The following is a 20,098-nucleotide window of genomic DNA, read 5'->3' as shown; positions in this document are numbered from 1 at the left end:
GTGCCTGGTGCAGGTGGGGATATGCCAGGTGAGCCAGGTTTGCAATCCGGGCCTCCGTTGAGAGGGAGGCATCCAAATCACGCCCCAGCTCTGGACGGGAGGCACTGGGGTAAGCTGGGCCCCATCAAGAGCTGGGAGGTGTACCCGCTGCCACTCTGCATGCCAACCCTGCTAGAGGACCTCCCGTCTTGGCTGGATTCAACTTCAGCTGGCTCCGCTTGAGCCAGTCCACCACGGCCTCAGGCCAGATTGTGGGTGTTGGCAGACAGCTATCCCTTAGCACAGGGGTAGTCAAACTGCGGCCCTCCAGATGTCCATGGACTACAATTCCCAGGAGCCCTTGCCAGCATTCGCTGACGAATGCTGGCAGGGGGCTCCTGGGAATTGTAGTCCATGGACATCTGGAGGGCCGCAGTTTGACTACCCCTGCCTTAGCAGAAAGTGATGTGTCCTTACCATGATACTCCGTGAGCTACAGAGAAAGACCCATAAGGACTAGAATCCTACAACTGGTTATTCGAACAACCATCCACCATGACTATTTCCCCATTAGCAAAATCACACGGATTTGTATTTTTAAAGGGTTAACTTTTTCATCCGTTTCTGCATTAAAATTTGCTTCTTCGGGCGTAGTCTCGAATTGGCCCCTTGCTTGCCCAGCTAAGGGATCCCCAGAAAACCAGATTTCATCTTCCCAGGTGGGGTCTAACGGGGTTTAATTTAGGGCTGCTGAATACAGAAATGCGTGCAATTGATTCCCCACCCCTCCCATGGCTGCAATTTTGAGTTGTTTGGACACACACCTTTCCTCATCACCATCCTCTCTCCCCTCTCCCTCCCTCCATCCCCTTTTTGTTTTTAAAAGGGGGTGATCAGGTTCCTGTTTCTAAGTTTTTTTTTTAAAGCAGTCTTGCAGAACAGTGTTAAAATATTATACCATTATAACCCAGGGTTTGTTTGTTTTTTTAATTACATTTGGGACGCGAGGCGGAGAGGACCCCAGAACGGTGGGATTAAAGGGCATAACAAAAAACAAAGGTACAAGCAGGCACCATTTTGCAAAAAAAAAAATTGGGGGGAGGGGAGGGGAAGGCAGCAAAGCATGATGGGAGGCTGCCTCCGTCAGACTCAGAGCAAAAAACATGTCACGAATTTCAACCTGGGAAATAAGGGGAGGGAAACCCAAATGACTCGCACCCTTCAAAGGAAATCCCAAGCGAGGCTACAACAAGGTATGTCTCCTAATGCGGAAACGGTCCATGTCTGCTTTTCAAAGTCCATTTTTTTGGACACCAAATGAATGTCTATTTTTAGGGGACAAACACTGGCAGATGTGCCCCGTAAATATGCCTTCCCATCAAGCAGCAAAATGCATGCTTCTTCCACTGTGGAAGAGTCAAAATGTTGATCGTAGGATTTCTTTAGCCGCAGATGAGGCACAGCCTCAGGAGACTGGATGGTGCCGTTTTTAGAAAAGGAAGGATAAAAAATGATTGTGTGCAGGGTAAAACCATAGCCCCCCCTCCCCCGGTGTCAAATAAATTAAATCAGAAGGGAAAGGGGAGATGAGCAGCGTGCTGGATATTGTAGCAGAGCAGCTGCCTTTCGGGTGGATGCTGATGGATCTCCTGGGAGTTCTTTCGTGCACCAGATGTCTTTTAGGAGAGATATAATGGACAGAGGGCCTGGTGCCAGTTTGGAGTCCTACCAAATGCAAGGAGAAATGCATTAACGGGATGCATTTGGATATGGAGCAGGGGAAGAGGAAAGGGAAGAAATTAGTCCGGCGATTAGCTCACTAGGTCACTGCAAGAGATCCATCGCTGCGTCCGGATTGCGGCCGCCTATCAATACCGTGAATAAACAGTCTTCCAAGAAACAGGCAAATCGGTATCGTGCTTCCATTTTAGTCTAAGAACTGCTCAATAAACCTATTTTGGCAACTTCCGCTGAAAGAAAGTGAAGCACCTGGAAAGCCATGCTGGATAACTGCTGAATGGTCGTGTGACTTTGTAAAGCAGAAAAGGCAGTGTAGTTGGGGTTGCCAGCTCCGTATCGGGGAATTCCTGGAGATTTTGTAGAGGGAAGCTCAGGAGGGCAGGATTTGGAACATATTGCCCCCAATAAGGTCTCCTCCCAGGGTGATTATTGTGGGGAGAGGAAGGGAAGGCGACTGTAAGCCGCTTTGAGACTTCCTCTGGTAGAGAAAAGCAGCATATAAGAACCAACTTTTCTTCTTCTTCAGTAATCTCAGGGCTCTCTCAGCCCCACCTCCCTCACAGAGTATCTGTTGTGGGGAGAAGAAGGGAAGGTGAATGGAAGCAGCTTGGAGACTCCTTCAGGTAGAAAAAAGCGGCATATAAGAACCAACTCTTCTTCTCGATGGCCTGGAACCATTTCTCTCAATGCAACTTACCTCTAGGGCTGCCAAGTATGGGAGACTTTGGGGTGAAGCCTGAGGAAGGCGGGGCTTGAGGAGGGGACAGGACCTCAGCCGGGTAAAACGCCACACAGTTCACCCTCCCAAGCAGCCATTTTTGTCGAGGAAATTGACCTTTGTTTTCTGGAGATCAGCAACAATGATTCAAATGGCGATAAAACATCAAACAGCAACATTACAGCAATTCAAAAACCCATTAACAGATTAGCAGCCTCAATTACCAACACTGGTTATTGTCTTACCACACCAAAGTTAATCACTGCTGGTAGGTCTTCCCAGGCTGGGTGTCTCCATGAAGGATGTTTTGTCAGGTGGGGGGGGAATAGATGTTGGAGGCCCTGAACTCCATCGAGGAAGGGCAGGATAGAGCTAGCTAGAGAGGTCACAGAAATCCATCCTAGATTATTACATCCAGGACAAGCATCACAGGCTTCCTCGGGAGGTGGTGGGTTCTCCATCTCTGGAGATTTTTAAACAGAGGCTGGATGGCCATCTGACGGAGAGGCTGATTCTGTGAAGGCTCAAGGGGGTGGCAGGTGACAGTGGATGAGTGATTGGGATGTGAGTGTCCTGCACAATGCAGGGGGTTGGACTAGATGACCCATGAGGTCCCTTCCAACTCTATGGTTCTAGGATTCTATGATTCTAAATGCTCCTCATCGGCACAAATGTAGTATAGAGAAGGGGTTCTCAACTATGGTACCACAAAGGCCCTTCAATGATACCATGGTGTGTGTTTGTGGGGGGGGGGCTCAAAATGGCAGCTGGAGAGAGCCCTCCTACCCAGGGCCTGCCATTTATTGCTCTGAGCAAAGGTGGGGGAATTTTTTAATTAAAAAATAATTCTGTCCTTATTTGGGCAGGTTGGCCCTCTCCAAGTGGCCAATGATGGGCCTGGAGGGGGTGGGAAGGGGAGGGACCGTGGCCGGGAAATGTGGCCAGATGGAATCGCTTCCTGGTACCTGAAAGCCTGAAAAATATTTCAGCACTACCTCCACGGTCAAAAAGTTAGAAAAGGCTGGTGCAGAGATTCTGGGATCTGCCTTACTCTACCATGGAAGCTCACTGGATAATCTTGGGGCAATCGCTCTTCCTCAGCCTAACATATTTTAAAGGTAAGCATGCCCCCCAGGAAAATCAGGGAGATGGGGACTGCAGAAATCAGCGTCACACTGCTCTCGAGGAATTTTCCAAATCTCTGTGGGAAAAGACAAAGGCTTTTTCGGCCCTGGCCCCAACCTGGTTGAATGAGCTCTCGGAAGAGCTAAGGGCCCTGTCGGAGTTCTCAGCTTTCCGCAGGGCCTGTAAAATGGAGCTCTTCCGTCAGGCATATGGTTGAGGCCAGGGCAGGGTCTCGATGTTACCATCAGAGGATCTATTAATGTGTGTTAGACCAGGATCCTTGCACCCAGTGAGAGAGAGCTCGGTTTGCATAGTGGTTTGCCGTAGCAAGATTCAGTCCACATACATAACTAGTTTCTTTCAAACAACAACAACAACGAGCCTTTAATAGCATATGAAAGTAACAAGATAAGGAGGGGAAGTTCAAAAGGATCCACTGCTATACAGAGTAAACAAAGGCAGAGATCATACTTTAGAGTAGGACAAATTATATTCACGATCTCTCATGGCAAGATATAAAAAATTTGCAACTGGTTCAGTTATATCAGGGTTCTGGGATGTCAAAAGAAACTGAATCTTAAGTTTATCCGAATGGATAAATCTGGATGCAAATAATGTTTTCTCTCTCACGCTGTATGGAAAATAACTCGGATATATCTTCAGGTTTTATAAATATTTCTGGACCCTTCCCTGACCTTTGCTTGAGACTTGGTCGGATGCGCTGGAAGACGCTGCCGTTCTGCCTGATAGCAGGAAGGTATTTATTTCGCATTCCCCCAAACCAAATTACAACTTTCCTTTCCCAGTAGGGTGATGTCATTGCAACTTGGATGTCTTCCTTCCAACTTCGCTTTTCAATAAACCGTGGTTGCTATAGAGACCGTCCCCAGGTCAGCTTTCCACCAGGGCCTGGCTCCCTCCCCAAGCTATTATTCCTACCTTTGTCTAGGTTTTAATTGCATCTTTGTTTTGCTCAGGTTGGCACTAAAACCGTCACTTCTATACAGAGCGGAGTGTCAGATTTACAATCTCCAATTATTAACTGGAAACCCCGTTATTAACTTTCTGCATGTCAATAAAGGGGGGAAAGGAATGGCTGATTTGTGGTTATGAGGATGAAGGAGAGAATAGAAGAAAATGTTATTAATTTAGTAATACATTTAGAGTAATTGGGTATATCTGCCATAACCTTGGTTGGTAACTTAATTTGTAACCATGCTTGTTTTGGTCTCTTAGAAACTCATTCGTTAAGCTGGTGTTTTTTTCTCTTTTACTTTTTATCGGTAAACTTTTATCTCCTTGTATAAAATTTCTAATTAAAATGTTTAAAAAGATTTATAATATCAATATTAGTAACAGAATCTGTTTTGGGGAGGCTTCTCTCTTTCGAATCTTCTGTTCCACGTATTTCTGGTAAGGCCTTGGAGGAGGAGTATGTCTCATGGCTTAAGTGCCACTCAGCGCTTAACACCCACTTAGGGCAGCTGCCCCGCCCCTGAGTGCCTCCTCCTCTAACCGGCTTGCCTGTCTGTCCAGTGGCCAGCCAATTGCCTTCCGTCCCTCACCCCTGACCACCCCCTCCTCCTTCCACTTCCCTCTGAGGCTCAGAGGCTGCAAATCCCTGCTACGGGAGAGCTGCCCCTGCTGTGAGTTCCCTAACAGCTGCTTGCAGCCTTTCCAGGTCCTGGGGGGAGGGGGAGGCCGTCCATAGAGTTCTTCCACCCCCTCCCCAAGCTAGCACCCATTGTATTCCTGAATGCAATGGGTTTGGCCCCTAGTATGTGTATGTGTATGTGTGTGTGTGTGTGTGTGTGTGTGTGTGTGTGTATATATATATATATACACACATTCATACACATATACACAGTGAATGGCTTTAACCTGAGAAATAGGCCAAAGGTGAATTTACAAGACACAGTTACAAAACTGTAAAATGTTACTGAAAATGAAGGCTCAGTCCAAATCAAGAGTGTAAGGATTCATCTACAGATGTCTTTAATAGTGTTGACAACCTGCAGGTGGTGGCTGGAGCTCTCCTGGGGATTACACTTGATCTCCACCTGGAGAAAATGGCCACTGTGGAAGGTGGACTCTCTGGCATTGAAGTCCAAATCTTGTCCTCCTCAGGCCCCACCCTCAAAATGTCCAGGTATTTCCTGACCCAGAGCTGGCAACCCTAGTCTCTGGAGAACCTCCTCCAGGTGGCCAAGATCAGTTCTCCTGGAGAACATGGCCCCTTTGGAGGACGGCTCTTACAGCATTATGATTGGCTGAGATCCCTGCCCTCCTTCTCCAAAGTTTCCAAGTATTTCCCAACTTGCAGCTGGCAACCCTAAGCTGACTAGTGAGTGTTCTCTTAGAAGTCCTTCATATCTCAGAGGCTAGGTGGCCATATCACCCCGTTATATATTTTATATTTTACCCTTTACTTAAGAAGCCCAAGTACATCTCGCTGGACAAGAGAGCTCTGCTCCCCTGGGAGGCAGACTCTATGGCTGCATGCCCTGCTGAGGTCCTTCTTCAACCCAAATCCCTTCTTTTCCAGGCTATACCCTGAAATGCCCACGTATTTCCCAACACACCATCAGCAAATCAACCATTCAGTTGTGTCTTTTACACAGGAACAGGATTTTGCATTTGTCTACCAAATAAGCCAGGGGTAGTCAAACTGCGGCCCTCCAGATGTCCATGGACTACAATTCCCAGGAGCCCCTGCCAGCGTTTGCTGGCAGGGGCTCCTGGGAATTGTAGTCCATGGACATCTGGAGGGCCGCAGTTTGACTACCCCTGAAATAAGCTAACACATCTTAATAAGTCTCCAGTTGACAGAGATCGTTCCCTCTGGAGAAAAATAGCAGACTCCATGGCATTGTACCCTGCTGAGGTCCCTCCCCTCCTTGAACCCTGCCCTGCTTATACCAATTGTCACTTTGAAAGCTTGAGTGGTTTCGGGGCTAGGAGCGGCAGCCTCTAATCTGGGAAACCGGGTTGCATTCCCTGCTCCTCCACATGCAGCCAGCAGGGTGACCTTGAGGCAGTCCCAGTTCTCGCAGAGCTGCCCTCACAGAGCAGTTCTCTCAGAGCTCTCGCAGCCACACCTACCTCAAAAGGCGTCTGTTGTGCAGAGGAAAGGTGGTTGTAAGCAGCTTTGGAACCCCTCTCCAGCCTCCTTGAATTGGCAAGCTTAAGGGTCAGAGCCCAGGGTCGCTATGCTGAGGTCGAAAAGGGCAAACCACCTCTGTCCCTGGCTTGCCTGGAAAGCCCTTAACCAGCGTGGCTGCAAATCAGGTGCATCTTGTCAGCACATTCCGTCCCTTTACCCCCCCCCCCATAAAGTTACAAGCCTTTCCACAATTGGGTACATTTCTCCAACTCCTTCTCCACATGCAATACAAGAAAGGCATACTACTACTACTACTAATAATAATATCAGGGAATTAATTGCATCCTTCTATGGCTTTTTCAAGGCAGGTTTCACTTTAAAAAATTTAAAAAGCCACATTTTCCACGCACAAAGACTTAAAGTTGGACTGGGCAGAGGTCCCGATGAAGCCCCAGGCCTCTGCATTGCTGTCTATTAATAATTATGTTTATCTTAGTCCCCCACTTTGAGGGGTAAAGAACCACGAAACGCTGAGCGCACACAAAAGGCCCGTTGCTCTAAAGCGCGTGCTAATGGTCTGCCTGAGGGCGCCTGCGCAGCCGCCGCTTCTTTTACCATTTAGTGGAGGCCGTGCACATGCGCACTTTTGCCCTTTAAATACAGTACCTCCCCAAACAAGAGATCGAGCAGCTCGGCGCATGCGTAGAAATCTCTGGGCTCTCATTCCCCGCTTCAAGCAGAGGGAAGAACCCTCAATCCGCCCCGTCTCCTAATATGGATAGGCTCCGCCCCTTTGCTTGCTTTTCTTTCCACGCGGCTCGTGCGGAAGCTGTAGAAATTCAGTGGCCATCGGCGTTCCTAGAGCGGCCCAACGCGGAACAGGAAGTGGGTGGGAAAGAAAACAGGAAGCGTGGTTTTGGCGGGAAGTGGAAGTCGCGGCCTCCCGGTTTGGAAGAAGACTTAGAAGAGGTGCGGGGACACTTCTCAGGTGAGGCTGCAGGTCGGCTCGTGGTCGGTCCCGGGTGTCTGAAATCCCTCCCTCCTCCTTTGTACATTTGTACGCCGCTTTTCCTCCACCGGACTCAAGAGAGGTAGAGGAGGCTAAAGCGCAGCGGCTGCCAGACGGGGTTCAGGGCACGCCGGCCTCTCTGAGCAGTGTTCTCCATCCATTTCGTATGCACAACAGCCCTGCGAGGTAGGCAAGGTTGAAGGAAAGTGGCTGTCGTGAGGCCACTCAGTGGATGCCACGGCAAGCAGCGAAATGAGCTTAGTTCTTTACCCGCTTCGTACAACCCCCTGTAAGGTGGGTAGGGTTACCAGTTGTGGGTTGAGAAATACCCAGAGGCATTGAGAGTAGAGCCAGGAGTGGGTGGGATTAGGGGTGGGGAGGGACCTCAGTGAAGAAGAGTTGGTTTTTATTAGTAGGTATGTTATATGTAAACTGCCTTGAGCTATAAGGAAGGGTAGTATACAAATCAAATAAATTAATTAAAATATACCCTGCTTTTCACTGCCTGGAGTCTCAAAGCACCTTGCAATCACATTCGTTTCCTCTTCTCGCAACAGACACTCGTTGAGGTAGGTGGGACTGAGAGAGCTCTGACAGAACTGGTCTCGCACAGCCCTAAGGTCAACCAGCTGGCTGCATGTGGAGGAGGGGACTCAAGCCCAGCTCTCCAGATTAGAGGCTGCTGCTCTTTACCATGACACCAAGCTGGAGCATAGTACTCTGGAGTCCACCCTCCAAAGCAGCCATTTTCTCCAGGGGAACAGATCTTTTTAGTTAGGAAATCGCCTGTTAATTCCAAGGGATCCCCAAGTCCCACCAGGAGGCTGGCAACCCTAGGGGTAGGTAAGTGACTGCCCCAAGGCTGCTGAGTACATTTTACAGGAAGCACAGACCTGAGCTAAGGTCTCCCCCCTTCCATTTCATGCAATAGCCTTGCGAGGTAGGTAGCTTGATTGATTGTATTTATACACCACCCTCCGCGAAGGCTCAGGACGGTTTACATGAAACAACAAAATGGTACAGGTAACATCATTCTGGGAACAGTAAGGTGGTAACAACAATAACATTAACGTATTAACAATAACATTAAAGGAAGGTGGGACTGCAACGAGCCTTAGCTCAGCTCGTACTGAGACCCAGGGATTGGGCAGATTTGTAACAGTCATGATAGGAGGGGGGGAGGTTTGGGGGGGCTGAGTGGGAGCGATGAATTAGGTCTACCTCAACCAAATGCCTGGTGGAGGAGCTCCCTTTTGCAGGCCCTGTGGAACTGCTTTAGTTCTGTCAGGGCCCTGATCTCCTCTGGGAGCTGGTTCCACTAGGTGGGGGCCAGAATGGAGAAAGCTCTGGCCCAGGTTGAGGTCGAACAGGCTTCCTTGGGCCAGGGACCACCAGGAGGTTGGAGGAGGTAGGGCACAAGGCTCTTTGAGGGGTGTAGGCGGAGAGGCGATCCCTCAGGTATACAGGGCCTAGATCGTGTATGGCCTTAAAGGTGATACCAACTTTGCCAAGTCTGGCTTGGGAAACACCTGGATGCTTTGGGAGTGGAGCTGGGAGTAGGTGAGATTTGGGGAGGGACCTCAATGGAGTGTAATGTTCTCCAGGGGAAATGATATCTTTGGTCTGGAGATGAGGTATAATTCCAGGGGTTCCCCAGGTCCCACTTGTATCCCTAGAGGCTGGAAAAGTGACTAACCCAAGGTCACTCAGTGGATTTCATGGCAAGTAGAGAGCTGAGGTTAGTTTTCTTCCTTCCATTTCATACAACAGCCCTGGCACAAAGTGTTCTCATGTGGCTGAGTGGGAATTTGAACCCAGGTCATCCAGAATCTGGCCAGATCCTAGGGTGAGAATTAAAACAATGAAATATGTCAAAATACATCATTGCAAATAAAATGTTCTCCCCACCCTTGCAGGTTGTAAACATGTATTTAAGTATAATGATCATGCTGCATGTTAATATATACATATTTAACCCTTCCTCTTCTTCTGCAGGTTGGCGAGACGCCATGCTGGCCTTTCTGAAAGGTCCTTCGTCAGTCAGCACAAAGCCTCCACCTACCAAGGAACGGGGAGCGGCTGTCACTGCAGGAAGCAGTGGGGAGAGCAAGAGAATCAGACCGGTTCCATGGGTAGAAAAATAGTAAGGGTTTGAACTGTAGCTTGGGGAATCAGATGGTTTTAATGAATGCAAGGGGTAAAGAGGCTAGATGAAGGTTAATTGTAGTAGAGCATTTTTAAAATAATGAAGGTGATGATTATAACCACTAGATGTCTCTACTTATTCTTGCCTCCTGTCAGTGTTCCTACATTTAATGGGCAAGTCATCTGTATGTCTACAAGGGTGAGCAGAATGACCCTGGAGTAGCTGCTCAGGGAAGGTTGTAGCAGCAATTCCTTTGACATACTGCTCTGGCAATTACACATATGAATACACATGAGGCTGTTCATACCGAATGAGACTCTGGGTCCATCAGTATTAGTATTGAAGCTGCCTTATCAGACCTTTGGTCCAGGAAAGTCAATATTGCCTGGGACATTTTGCATGCCTGTCAGATGTTCTACCACTCACCATAGCCCCTTTCCCTGGAGAAAACTGCTGGCATGAGCAGTAACATACCCAAGTAAAGTTCTGTCTCTCTTAGCCAGTGCTTTAAAAAATGCCTTATTCCTCTCTCCTGCTTGATCTTTCTGAGCCATGGTGACATAACTATCAGCTGCAACAAAAATTAAATCTGCATACATGTGTTGTTTCACTCAGTGTTGTAGCAATCGAGGATGCTGTCATATGGATCAGAATTATATCGAAAGCTGAGACAACAGCAACTCCACAGGGGCATTTTTATTTTAATGGACACCCATATTATTGAGGGACTCTCTAGAACAATACTCTATGGCAGGGGTAGTCAACCTGTGGTCCTCCAGATGTTCATGGACCTCAATTCCCATGAGCCCCTGCCAGCATCAGTGGGGTACAGCAGGCTTTGACATGAATCACCCTGCCTCTAAACCTGGCCTGGATAGCCCAGACAAGCCTGATCCCATCAAATCTTAGAAGCTAAGCAGGAAGGAAAGCGACCTGTAAGGAATGCCAATGCCATGATGCAGGGGCAATGGCAAGTCACCTCCAAACATCTCTTGCCTGGCAGTCAGACTATCTGAGAATCAACTGGCTATCGTGGGCACGTGCTGTACAAAGACCCCATGAATACATAGCCACACCTCTTGTGTGAATGTTGTCGTGCTGCACAAACAGGTTACATTTGTGGAAGAGTAAGGAAGGATGACACCTAGTGATCCTGCCCTTCTTACTGTAGTCTCTTGTACTATGTGGCATTGTGGTGGGCAGGATTCCCAGAACTTCAACAGTGACATTTGGGAGAGCACAAGAGGCCATTGTGGGGGAGGAGAGAAGGCACTCTAAAAATTGCTTTTCTTAGGCTCCATTTGTCACGTCTGGATGTATTTATGCTGTTTGGAGGGTGCGGAATCTTTAAATACATGGCAGCATTATTATGCCTACAGTGTAAGATCACAGCATACTGTTTAATAAGGGGATGACGGGTAACTCTAATAATGTGCCACAATAGATGTTTTTATGTTACCTGTTTGGCATCATTTTCTTGGGGGAGTATGGGGTTTTATTGCGAATTTTATTATTTTATATTGTAAGCAGCCACGTGACGGCTGTTGCCATGAGTGGCGGTATATAAATTAAAATATAAATAAATAAAATCAACTGGCACGCCCTAATTGTCGATACAAAATGGTACAGCTGCTAAATCACTGAAGTCTGCTCCAGTTTTTCTGATTTGACTGAAAATACTTGGGCAGACGTCACATTTTCGTGGATAAACTGTTTGTAAGGCTTTTGTGACCAATTACAGCTGTCTTATGGCAACTCTGTATGTTTTCCAAGGCAGGAGACATTCAGAGGTGGTTTGCTAATACCCGACTGGATTGTGACCTTGGCATGCCTTGGAGGTGTCCCATCCAGGTGCTAGGCAGGAGTAACCTTAGCTTCTGAGATCAGGCTAGCCTGGACTATCTAGATCAGGACATCCTTTGTTTAAAAAGATCCACTTTTAAGTCATCGTGTTTTTCATTTAAGTATTTTTAAATAGCCTGGTTTAGCCACCTTGAATATATGGAAAGGGCTGATAAAAGTGTGATAGAATGAAAACATGCTCGTCGTTAAAAAACAACAAAACCAGCTGGCAAAAGGGGATAGACATGGAAGTTGAGTAGGATGGGTGCTACGTTTAAGAAAGCCCTTGTCTGCCCTGTCATACAGAAAAAACAGGAAGCCGTAACTGGATGATTAACACAGTGGAGACAGTTTGTGTGTGTGTGCTTGAACTTTTCCCCCCATTTTTCTTTCTTTTAAAATCTAGCCGTCCGAAGTGTGTGGACGAAGTTGCGTTTCAAGAGGAAGTAGTTGCTGTCTTGAAGAAGTCCTTAGAAGGAGCAGATGTGAGTATTCCGGTGTCTTTGGACAATTGTAAAAGGTGAAGGTAAAGGTATCCCCTGTGCAAGCACCGGGTCATCTCTGACCCTTGGGGTGACGCCCTCTAGCGTTTTCATGGCAGACTCAATACGGGGTGGTTTGCCAGTGCCTTCCCCATGGACAATTGTAGCATCTGCCATTTCTCCCTCAGTGGTAGAAACTGGGCTGGGTGGTGTCGGCTTAAAACTCCTTAGCCGTTGAATGGTACTTACAGCGATGAATGTGTCAGCCAGGGTTCAGAGCGTGCCGTCTGAGATCAGTGCGGCTTAGTGGTCAGAATAGTCCTCTCTCCTACAGATGCTTGCTGGGTGATCTGAGGCCAGTCTCTCTCCCCCCACTCCCCCCCCAGCCGCAGCCTTCCCTACGTCACTGGCTTGTTTTCAGAATAAAAAGGAAGAGAGGAGATGTCAATGGTTATGTCAATTATTTGCTACGCCTCCCCCAAGATGGTAGCTGAGATCTTGCAATGTGCCACTGTTACACTGTTTAACTTCATGAGATTTTAAATTCCCTTGACTTTATTAATTCCACACACACCCCTCCAATTTTTCTGCACACTACAAAGTTTGTTTTGTTTTAAAATTCCCTTGGCAGTACCTGGCTCCATTGTACAGGATGGTTTTTTTTGGAGGGGGGGGCGGTTTGGACCTGCATGTTGATAACTAGGTTCACCCACTCGAGATACCACTAGAAATTCATCTTTTTGTGTTACATAATCTGTTTCCCTGGAATAACCACGAATTTTACTGTGTAAGCAAAGGCAACCTCATATTTCAGTAGCTGCAGAGTTTATATAATTGTCAAAGTGTTGGCACTGCAAGATGCACAACAAAACTCCTTTTAAACTTATGCTGGGATATCAAAGAAGACATTTGGTTGGTACGTAGTAAAAAAGAAATACGCTGATGGAAGGAATTTGCAGAAGAGATGGTTGCTGATTCAGTTTTTACTGCAACTTTTCAAAAGCTGCTCCTGGGAGTAGGTCCGGGATGTTGTGAGCACTATGCTGGCTGGGCCTCATGGGAATTGTAGTTCATGGACATCTGGAGAGCCACAGTTTGGCTACCCCTGCTGTAGGGCGCCAGGGGATTGCAGGCAGAAAGGGAAATCTTTTCTGTGGGAGAGCTCATTCTTTAATAATAATAATGCTTAAGAGCTGTCAGCTTGCTTCTTACTGCTACCCCACATGGAGTTTTCAAGGCATGAGGTGAGAAGAGGTACTTTCCCATTTCTTTCCTCTTTATAGCAGCCCTGGTCCTCTTTGGTGGTTTCCAAAACGGATACTATCACTGACGCTGTTTAGTTTCCAGCAAGATAAGGCTGGGCAAGGCTTCCTACCTGCTTTTTCTGAAGCTAGCTGCAGCAGTAACTCCCCGCGTAGCTGAAATCCTGTTATTTTTCTCCAGAAGCCTGATATTTGGTGCCATGTATGACTTCCAGAGCCGGCTGGGCTGTTCTATTTTGAGTCGACTTATTTTAGACCTTACAGAGCCACATCAGGAACAGTTTATGGATATGACAATGCACCAAGCTAAACTTTTCTTCGTGCTCCTTCTCAAATAGAAAGGATTAAATTGAGCACTCAGGTTGCCCTGAGGCTTATGTTTTGCTGTCGTTAACATGACCCAGTTAAGCAATATTGTTCCTGATGTCATTCACGGCTCGGGTGAGAAGAGTACACATCATTGGCAGAAGTCCAAAGGAGCTCTGTATGCTCAGGGGGCCTTGGGTGTCCCTTCCTCATTTGGAAGAACGCCAGACAGGAGCGGGGTTTGGAAAACGAGGAGAATGTCAAAAGCAACACGTGTTACATTATGGGTGTGTGTTCAGAGTGGTGTAGTGCCAGTTTGGTGTAGTGTTTAGGAGTGCGGACTTCTAATATTGCATGCCAGGTTCGATTCTGCGCTCCCCCACATGCAGCCAGCTGGGTGACCTTGGGCTCGCCACGGCGCTGATAAAACTGTTCTGACCGGGCAGTGATATCAGGGCTCTCTCAGCCTCACTTCCCTCACAGGGTGTCTGTTGTGGGGAGAGGAATGGGAAGGCGACTGTAAGCCGCTTTGAGCCTCCTTCGGTTAGGGAAAAGCGGCATATAAGAACCAGCTCTTCTTCTTCTTCAGAGAAAGAGCCAGTAATGCCCCTGGCCATGTCCAAGTTGCTTGGATCCCAACCACTGTTGTGAGAAGTTTCATAATTTCAGGAAGAGTAAATTTAGTCAGAAGAGAGTAATCTGTATCAAGATCTCTCATTGTGTCTTGAAGAAGAGTTGGTTCTCTTGAGAGCGGTGGTTATATAAATCCAAACATTAAAGAAATAAATATCCCACTTTTTGCTTCCCGAAGGAGTCTCAGGACAGCTTACAATTGACTTCTTCTCCTCTCCCCACAATATACCCCCTGTGAAGTAGGTGGGGCTATGAGAGCTCTGGCAGAACTGCTCTGTGAGAACAGGACGCTGACTAGCCCAGCTGGTTATAAGATGAGCCACAGAAGGCAATCAGTGGCTGAAGAGACTCCACGTTTAGCCAATGAGAAGCTGGGACTGAGAATTCTCTTAACCCTTTCCCTCCCAGATCCTCTTGCATGCAGAGTAACCATATCCAACACCCTCTGGGTCTGACATGCATTACACCCTATTTTTAATACTCTGGCTGCACACCAGCTGGACCGCGGACGGTTTGTAGCTTCCTAAGTAACTTTCCCATGAGACCCCAGCATATAATTAGCCCTGACCATAATTCTGAGCCTAGGAAATTATGATGGGCTTTGAGAAATAAGACTTCCTTCCTCATAAGGAAGTATAGCTTTCTGCTGAAACTGTGCTTATGTGCAAAATGATGAAAGATTCTAGTCGTTATTTTTGATTCCAGTGAACTAAAAGAGAAATTCACAGCCAGCCTTTTCTTTGGTTTTAGGCTGGTGGGCATATATCTATACAGGCATGGATTGCCAGGATTCATATCAGCCATGGGATGAAAAAATAAACCTGTGTTAACTTTGAATAGTTCTGAAGGGAAGAGCAAGTTAAAGATATTGTTTCAGAACGAAGCAGTATTTATCTGTTGCAAAAGAGCAACTGATCCTGACCATGGCCATCTGCTGACTAATAAATAATCTACCTCCCGTAACAGCAGAGGTCACAACAGTTTTATAGATTAAGCCAGAATTGTCCACAGTAAACTGATTTTGTACAGAAAGGAAAGCTATTCAGGCATAAAATAATGGCAGTCTGCTGACAAATATATTCCTCAGACTGTGGTTATTTATTTTTGCTTATTTGTGTTTACATCTCAAGTCAAAGACATATTTGAATCCTATTTAAGGACCTTTTAAGGTTGGAGAAAGAGAAATAGAGTAGATGATTGAAGCACAATAAAGCTAGATCTGCAGAAGGAGAGTCGTTTTGCTGAGTTACCTCCTGAAAGGTTAAGAAGAAGAAGAGGAGGAGGAGGAGGAGGAGGAGGAGGAGGAGGAGGAGGAGGAGGAGTTGGTTCTTATATGCTGCTTTTCTTTACCCGAAGGACTGACAGTCCTTGTTGTATTGTATTTCAACAATACCTCCTGTAGCTTTGGAGGTGTTCCAGTGGCTTACGAATTTTAGCTTGATACGAATGGCCCAGACCAGCCTGATCTCAGAAGCTAAGCAGGGTTGGACCTGGTGGAGGGGAGACCAAGTTTGCATTGTAGAGGCCATTTTTCTTTACATGTTTTATGCTGTTTTTAAGTAAAATTAATGCTTCTGTAGAGGCTAGGACAGGTTTTCTCAACCAAGGTTTCATGAAGGCCCTGGAAGGGTTTCCCAAATGGGTGGGAGTTAATACATTTTTAATATTTTAAAATGTGTTATACCTGTCTCAGGTGATGTGGCCATATATGGTTATGTTGACCCACCCATTCCCTACCAAAGTGGCCAATGGTGGGCCTGGAGGGGTTGGGAAGGGGAGGGGCCCCGGGTGGGCGTGTCCATAGCTTTGCTTCCCTACCATATTCTGCACAACCAAGCCACTTTTGGGTTTTCTCAAAGCCTGAAGAATGTTTCAGGGGTTTCTCAAAGCAAAAAAAGTGAGAAAGGTTGCTCTACAGTAGGGCTAGTCAACCTGTGGTCCTCCAGATGTTCATGGACTACAATTCTGCATTTGCTGGCAGGGGCTCATGGGAATTTGTAGTCCATGAACATCTGGAGGACCACAAGTTGACTACCCCTGCTCTACAGGGTCACTGTACATCAGCTGCAACTTGACGACAACAAAAATTGGCAAGGTGTGGTAGGCTACTTGTGGTTGCGACCCATTTCTTGTTCTCCAGGTTTTTTTGGGTGTACAGAGTCTCTTGTTTCGTGAGCCACAGAAAAGCAGAAACAGTAAGGGGGAGCCACTTAACTACTACCTTTCCTGAAGCCCCATGTAAAGTAAAATGAGTTTTCCACCCAAATCCTAAGGTTATACCGGAAGATTTAGGGGGGGGGGCTCTTTTCTGGCATAATGAAAGATCTCCCCCCCCCCTTTTACAACCCTTCCCCCTCAAATTTTATGAGACCTTTGAAGGAGATGTTGGCACACAAGCAGTTGGTACTGCAAGTAGGTTTGGAGAATCCTGGTTCTACAATATGACTTTTCCCCTCATTGTTAAGATGGTTATGAACAACTATTTCAGAAGACCATTTAAAAGAAAAAATAGCTGACTCAGAGTCTGATAGGGCTGTCAGCAAGAGGAGTCCAGAGACTACAGTACTTCTTAGAAGTTGTCATCTGGACAGGTGAACAGAAGCTCGTGTGAATAGTAGAAAAAGACAAATAAATGGAATTTAATGTGTGTGGACACAGCAAAGGTATCACGCACACACTCCGGAATTCCTGTAGTTTCCCCTCTTTGTTTGTCATCTGTATTTATTGCTGTAAAAGTGCAGAAATGCCAAGAAAATTTTTTACATACTGAAAACTGGCTACCCAACCATTTTTCTCCTTGCAGCTTCCTAATCTCTTGTTCTATGGCCCTCCTGGGACTGGGAAGACGTCGACTATTTTGGCAGCAGCTCGAGAACTCTACGGGTAAATCTGAAGTCAAACCGTTAGAAGTACAAAACAGTTTTCAGTCTATTTATACTTCTCGTGATGTGATTACATGACTCTAAATAAACGTGTCACCCGGGCATTGGAAGTAAAGGCAAGTTCAAGGCTTATGGCCTCCTTTCTTAAAGCCCCCCCCCCATACATACACTGCACTCACCTTGGCTTAAGCAAAGCCTCTATTTTGGACAGCAAGAAAAATCCAGTTTTCCCCAGTCCCCCAAACTGAAGCTGGCCCAGCCACAGTCGCTTAAAAGCAGGCTTCCAGTGGGAAGGGAAATTCTCAGGGCCTCCTTCTAGGAAAAGAAATAAGATTCAGTTCAAAGATTGGGTGAATTCCTCCTCAAGAAGCCATTTCCATAAAAGAAAGGCCCCCAGCAGGCAAAAACATCTTCAGCTGAGGCCTTTCAGCAATTCAGTCCTTGCGGAAGAAAAACGATTTGCCCTCCTGCTCCACATCTGACCTAATATTTTTTCCTTCCGTCACTTCCTACCTGCATTCCTCCAAAGATGTAAATTGTGTCGTTTCATTATTCCACCCAACAGTCTGTATTCTACATTTGGCACGTTCCATTTTATAGACGTCATTATTATTATTACAAGAGCCTCTTGTGGCGCAGAGTGGTAAGGCAGCGACATGCTGTCTGAAGCTGTCTGCCCATGAGGCTGGGAGTTCGATCTCAGCAGCCGGCTCAAGGTTGACTCAGCCTTCCATCCTTCCGAGGTCGGTAAAATGAGGACCCAGCTTGCTGCTGGGGGGTAAACGGTCATGACTGGGGAAGGCACTGGCAAACCACCCCATATTGAGTCTGCCATGAAAATGCTAGAGGGCATCACACTAAGGGTCAGACATGACTCGGTGCTTGCACAGGGGATACCTTTACCTTTTACCTTATTATTGCATTACTACTGTGACTTTTTTTTGTGTGTTTGTGTGGGTGCAAAATAACACACTTTCTATTCACAATGTGGATGGGGAGAAGCGAAAATAACAGTAAAAGCCGTTCATTATAACAATTAATTTTTAAAAGAGCACAGGGAATTTTAGGTGGGACCAATAACTGGATCGGTATGTCCTGAAAATTGCTTTCTGCCTCAAAAGGTCCACTCAGCCTGTTTTGTTCATTGTTGACCGCAGAATTCCCCCCCCCCCCCACCACCCTGGCAGCGATGACTTAAACTTCTGTGGGAAATGTTTTCTAGACAACAGAAAGCTGTATATTTACACCGGGAAGCCTGTAAATAGTAGGGAACTTAAGTACCTTTGAGTTCAACAACTCAAGAAGGGGGTGGGGCTGTGGCTCAGTGGAAGAACCCCTGCTTTGCATGCAGAAGGTCCCAGGTTCAATCCCTGGCATCTCCAGTTCAAAGGACCAGGCAGCAGGTGATGGGAAAGACCTCTGCCTGAGACCCTGGAGAGCCAAGGAGAGAGGCTGTGGCTCAGTGGAAGACCATCTGCTTGGCATGCAGAAGGTCCCAGGTTCAATCCCTGACAGCATCTCCAGTGAAAAGGACCAGGCAGGAGGTGATGGGAAAGACCCTTCCCTGAGACTCAGGAGAGCTGCTGCCAGCCTGAGTAGGCAATACTGACCTTGATGGACCAAGGGTCAGCTTCAGTCTAAGGCAGCTTCATAAGGTTTAATTGGAGATGGACTCCTGGAACACAAATAAAGGTGCTAGTTTTAAAAAAAAAAACAATACAGGAAGCCATTTATCTGTGAATGCATCTCTTGGTTTCTAATGACTAAGCCACAGCTGTCTCCCGATCCTTCTTTCCTCAACAAAGGCAAAATACTTCTGGACTAAGTGAATGTTTTGCCTAAGACACAGTTGTAGAGAAGGCAGAGAAACGAATATCTTTGTCAGAGGGCCCCGGAGCGGCCAGTAAATCTGTTCTGCTTTGCGATAAGCCCTCTAAATATGCTAATCCCACGCTTTCGGGAGAAGATCTTGGAGGGATGTGAAGTTGGTACACTGGACCGGTTGTTTGCAGAGAATCGTGGGAAACAGCAGCTTAGCTTTGTGGCTGCCGGTGGCTGAAATAAGTTCAAACGGAAAGGAAACCAAACTTGCATGTCCACGACTGAGAGGGTGGTCTTAAGTTTGTGAGAAACGGGGTCAAGGCTGGGCTCATGACAGCTCATGACTAAGCAAGCCAGACGCTATTGATCAGCCTCAGACTGGGGACTGGGTGGCTCTTGGCAGCTTTCCCCATTTTTGCAACCCCAAGGAGGTGGCGAAAATGGGAATCTTGTTCTCATCGGGATTTTCTTTGGGTGGAAGCTGCATGCAGGCATCCAAAAAAGGCAAAAGAAACACTCCTCCATAATTTCAGAACTTCCCTTAAATGCAAAGGTAGAAAACCTTGGTATTGCTTATAGCAGTGGTCCCCAACCTTTCTGAGGTTGGGGACCGGCAGGGCATCGGGGCGCGGCCCGCAGCCCGCGCGGGCCACGCCCACGCATCGGCTGCGCCCGCGGGCCACACCCACGCATCGGGCCGCGCCCGCACGGGCGCGGCCAGCCCTGATTCCCTCTCCCCGCCCTCCCGCAGTAAGAAGCTTCCCGGGCCGCAAGCTTGCGGCCTGGGAAGTTTTTTACTGCGGGGGGGGCGGGGAGAGGGAGCCGTGGCCCGGCACCGGGCCGCGGACCGCAGGTTGGGGACCACTGGCGTATAGCAGCTGGCACATGAGGACCATTTTGGCATCCGGTGACAGATGAAGAGGGACCTATGTGTGTGGGTGTTTGGTGGATGACATATTGTAGGAGGTCTCTCCCGAATCGTGGAAAGCCAAGGGTTGGATCCCATCTCCCGTGTATTTGGAAAGTGGTCTGTTACTTGTAGGCCCCAGG

At 47.3% G+C, this 20,098-nt stretch overlaps 2 protein-coding genes across 4 annotated transcripts in view; one reads left to right on the top strand and one right to left on the bottom strand.

Annotated features, from left to right (window-relative positions):
* MCF2L2 (MCF.2 cell line derived transforming sequence-like 2) overlaps positions 1-6,844 on the bottom strand; it is a 205,670-nt gene extending 198,826 nt beyond the window's left edge. Inside the window, exon 1 of the mRNA XM_077348267.1 lies at positions 6,665-6,844. The gene's annotated coding sequence lies outside the window, so the exon portion shown is untranslated. The remainder of the gene's footprint in view (positions 1-6,664) is intronic.
* Positions 1,116-20,098, top strand: part of RFC4 (replication factor C subunit 4) — a 31,365-nt gene continuing 12,382 nt past the window's right edge. Inside the window, exons 1-4 of one of the 3 annotated variants that reach the window (XM_077348279.1) lie at positions 1,116-1,232; positions 9,670-9,817; positions 12,069-12,147; positions 17,149-17,228. In XM_077348279.1, coding sequence (XP_077204394.1) covers positions 1,187-1,232; positions 9,670-9,817; positions 12,069-12,147; positions 17,149-17,228 — 353 coding nt within the window. In that variant the 5' untranslated portion in view covers positions 1,116-1,186. Of the gene's footprint in view, positions 1,233-7,495; positions 7,654-7,679; positions 7,861-9,669; positions 9,818-12,068; positions 12,148-17,148; positions 17,229-20,098 lie in introns of those variants that run through there. The other 2 variants (XM_077348278.1, XM_077348280.1) reach the window with 2 other exon arrangements.

Source organism: Paroedura picta, chromosome 8 (genome assembly GCF_049243985.1).
Source record: "Paroedura picta isolate Pp20150507F chromosome 8, Ppicta_v3.0, whole genome shotgun sequence".
NCBI lineage: Eukaryota > Metazoa > Chordata > Lepidosauria > Squamata > Gekkonidae > Paroedura > Paroedura picta.
The sequence above is the reverse complement of the archived record's forward strand: the minus strand, read 5'-3'. Positions and strand labels throughout refer to the sequence as shown.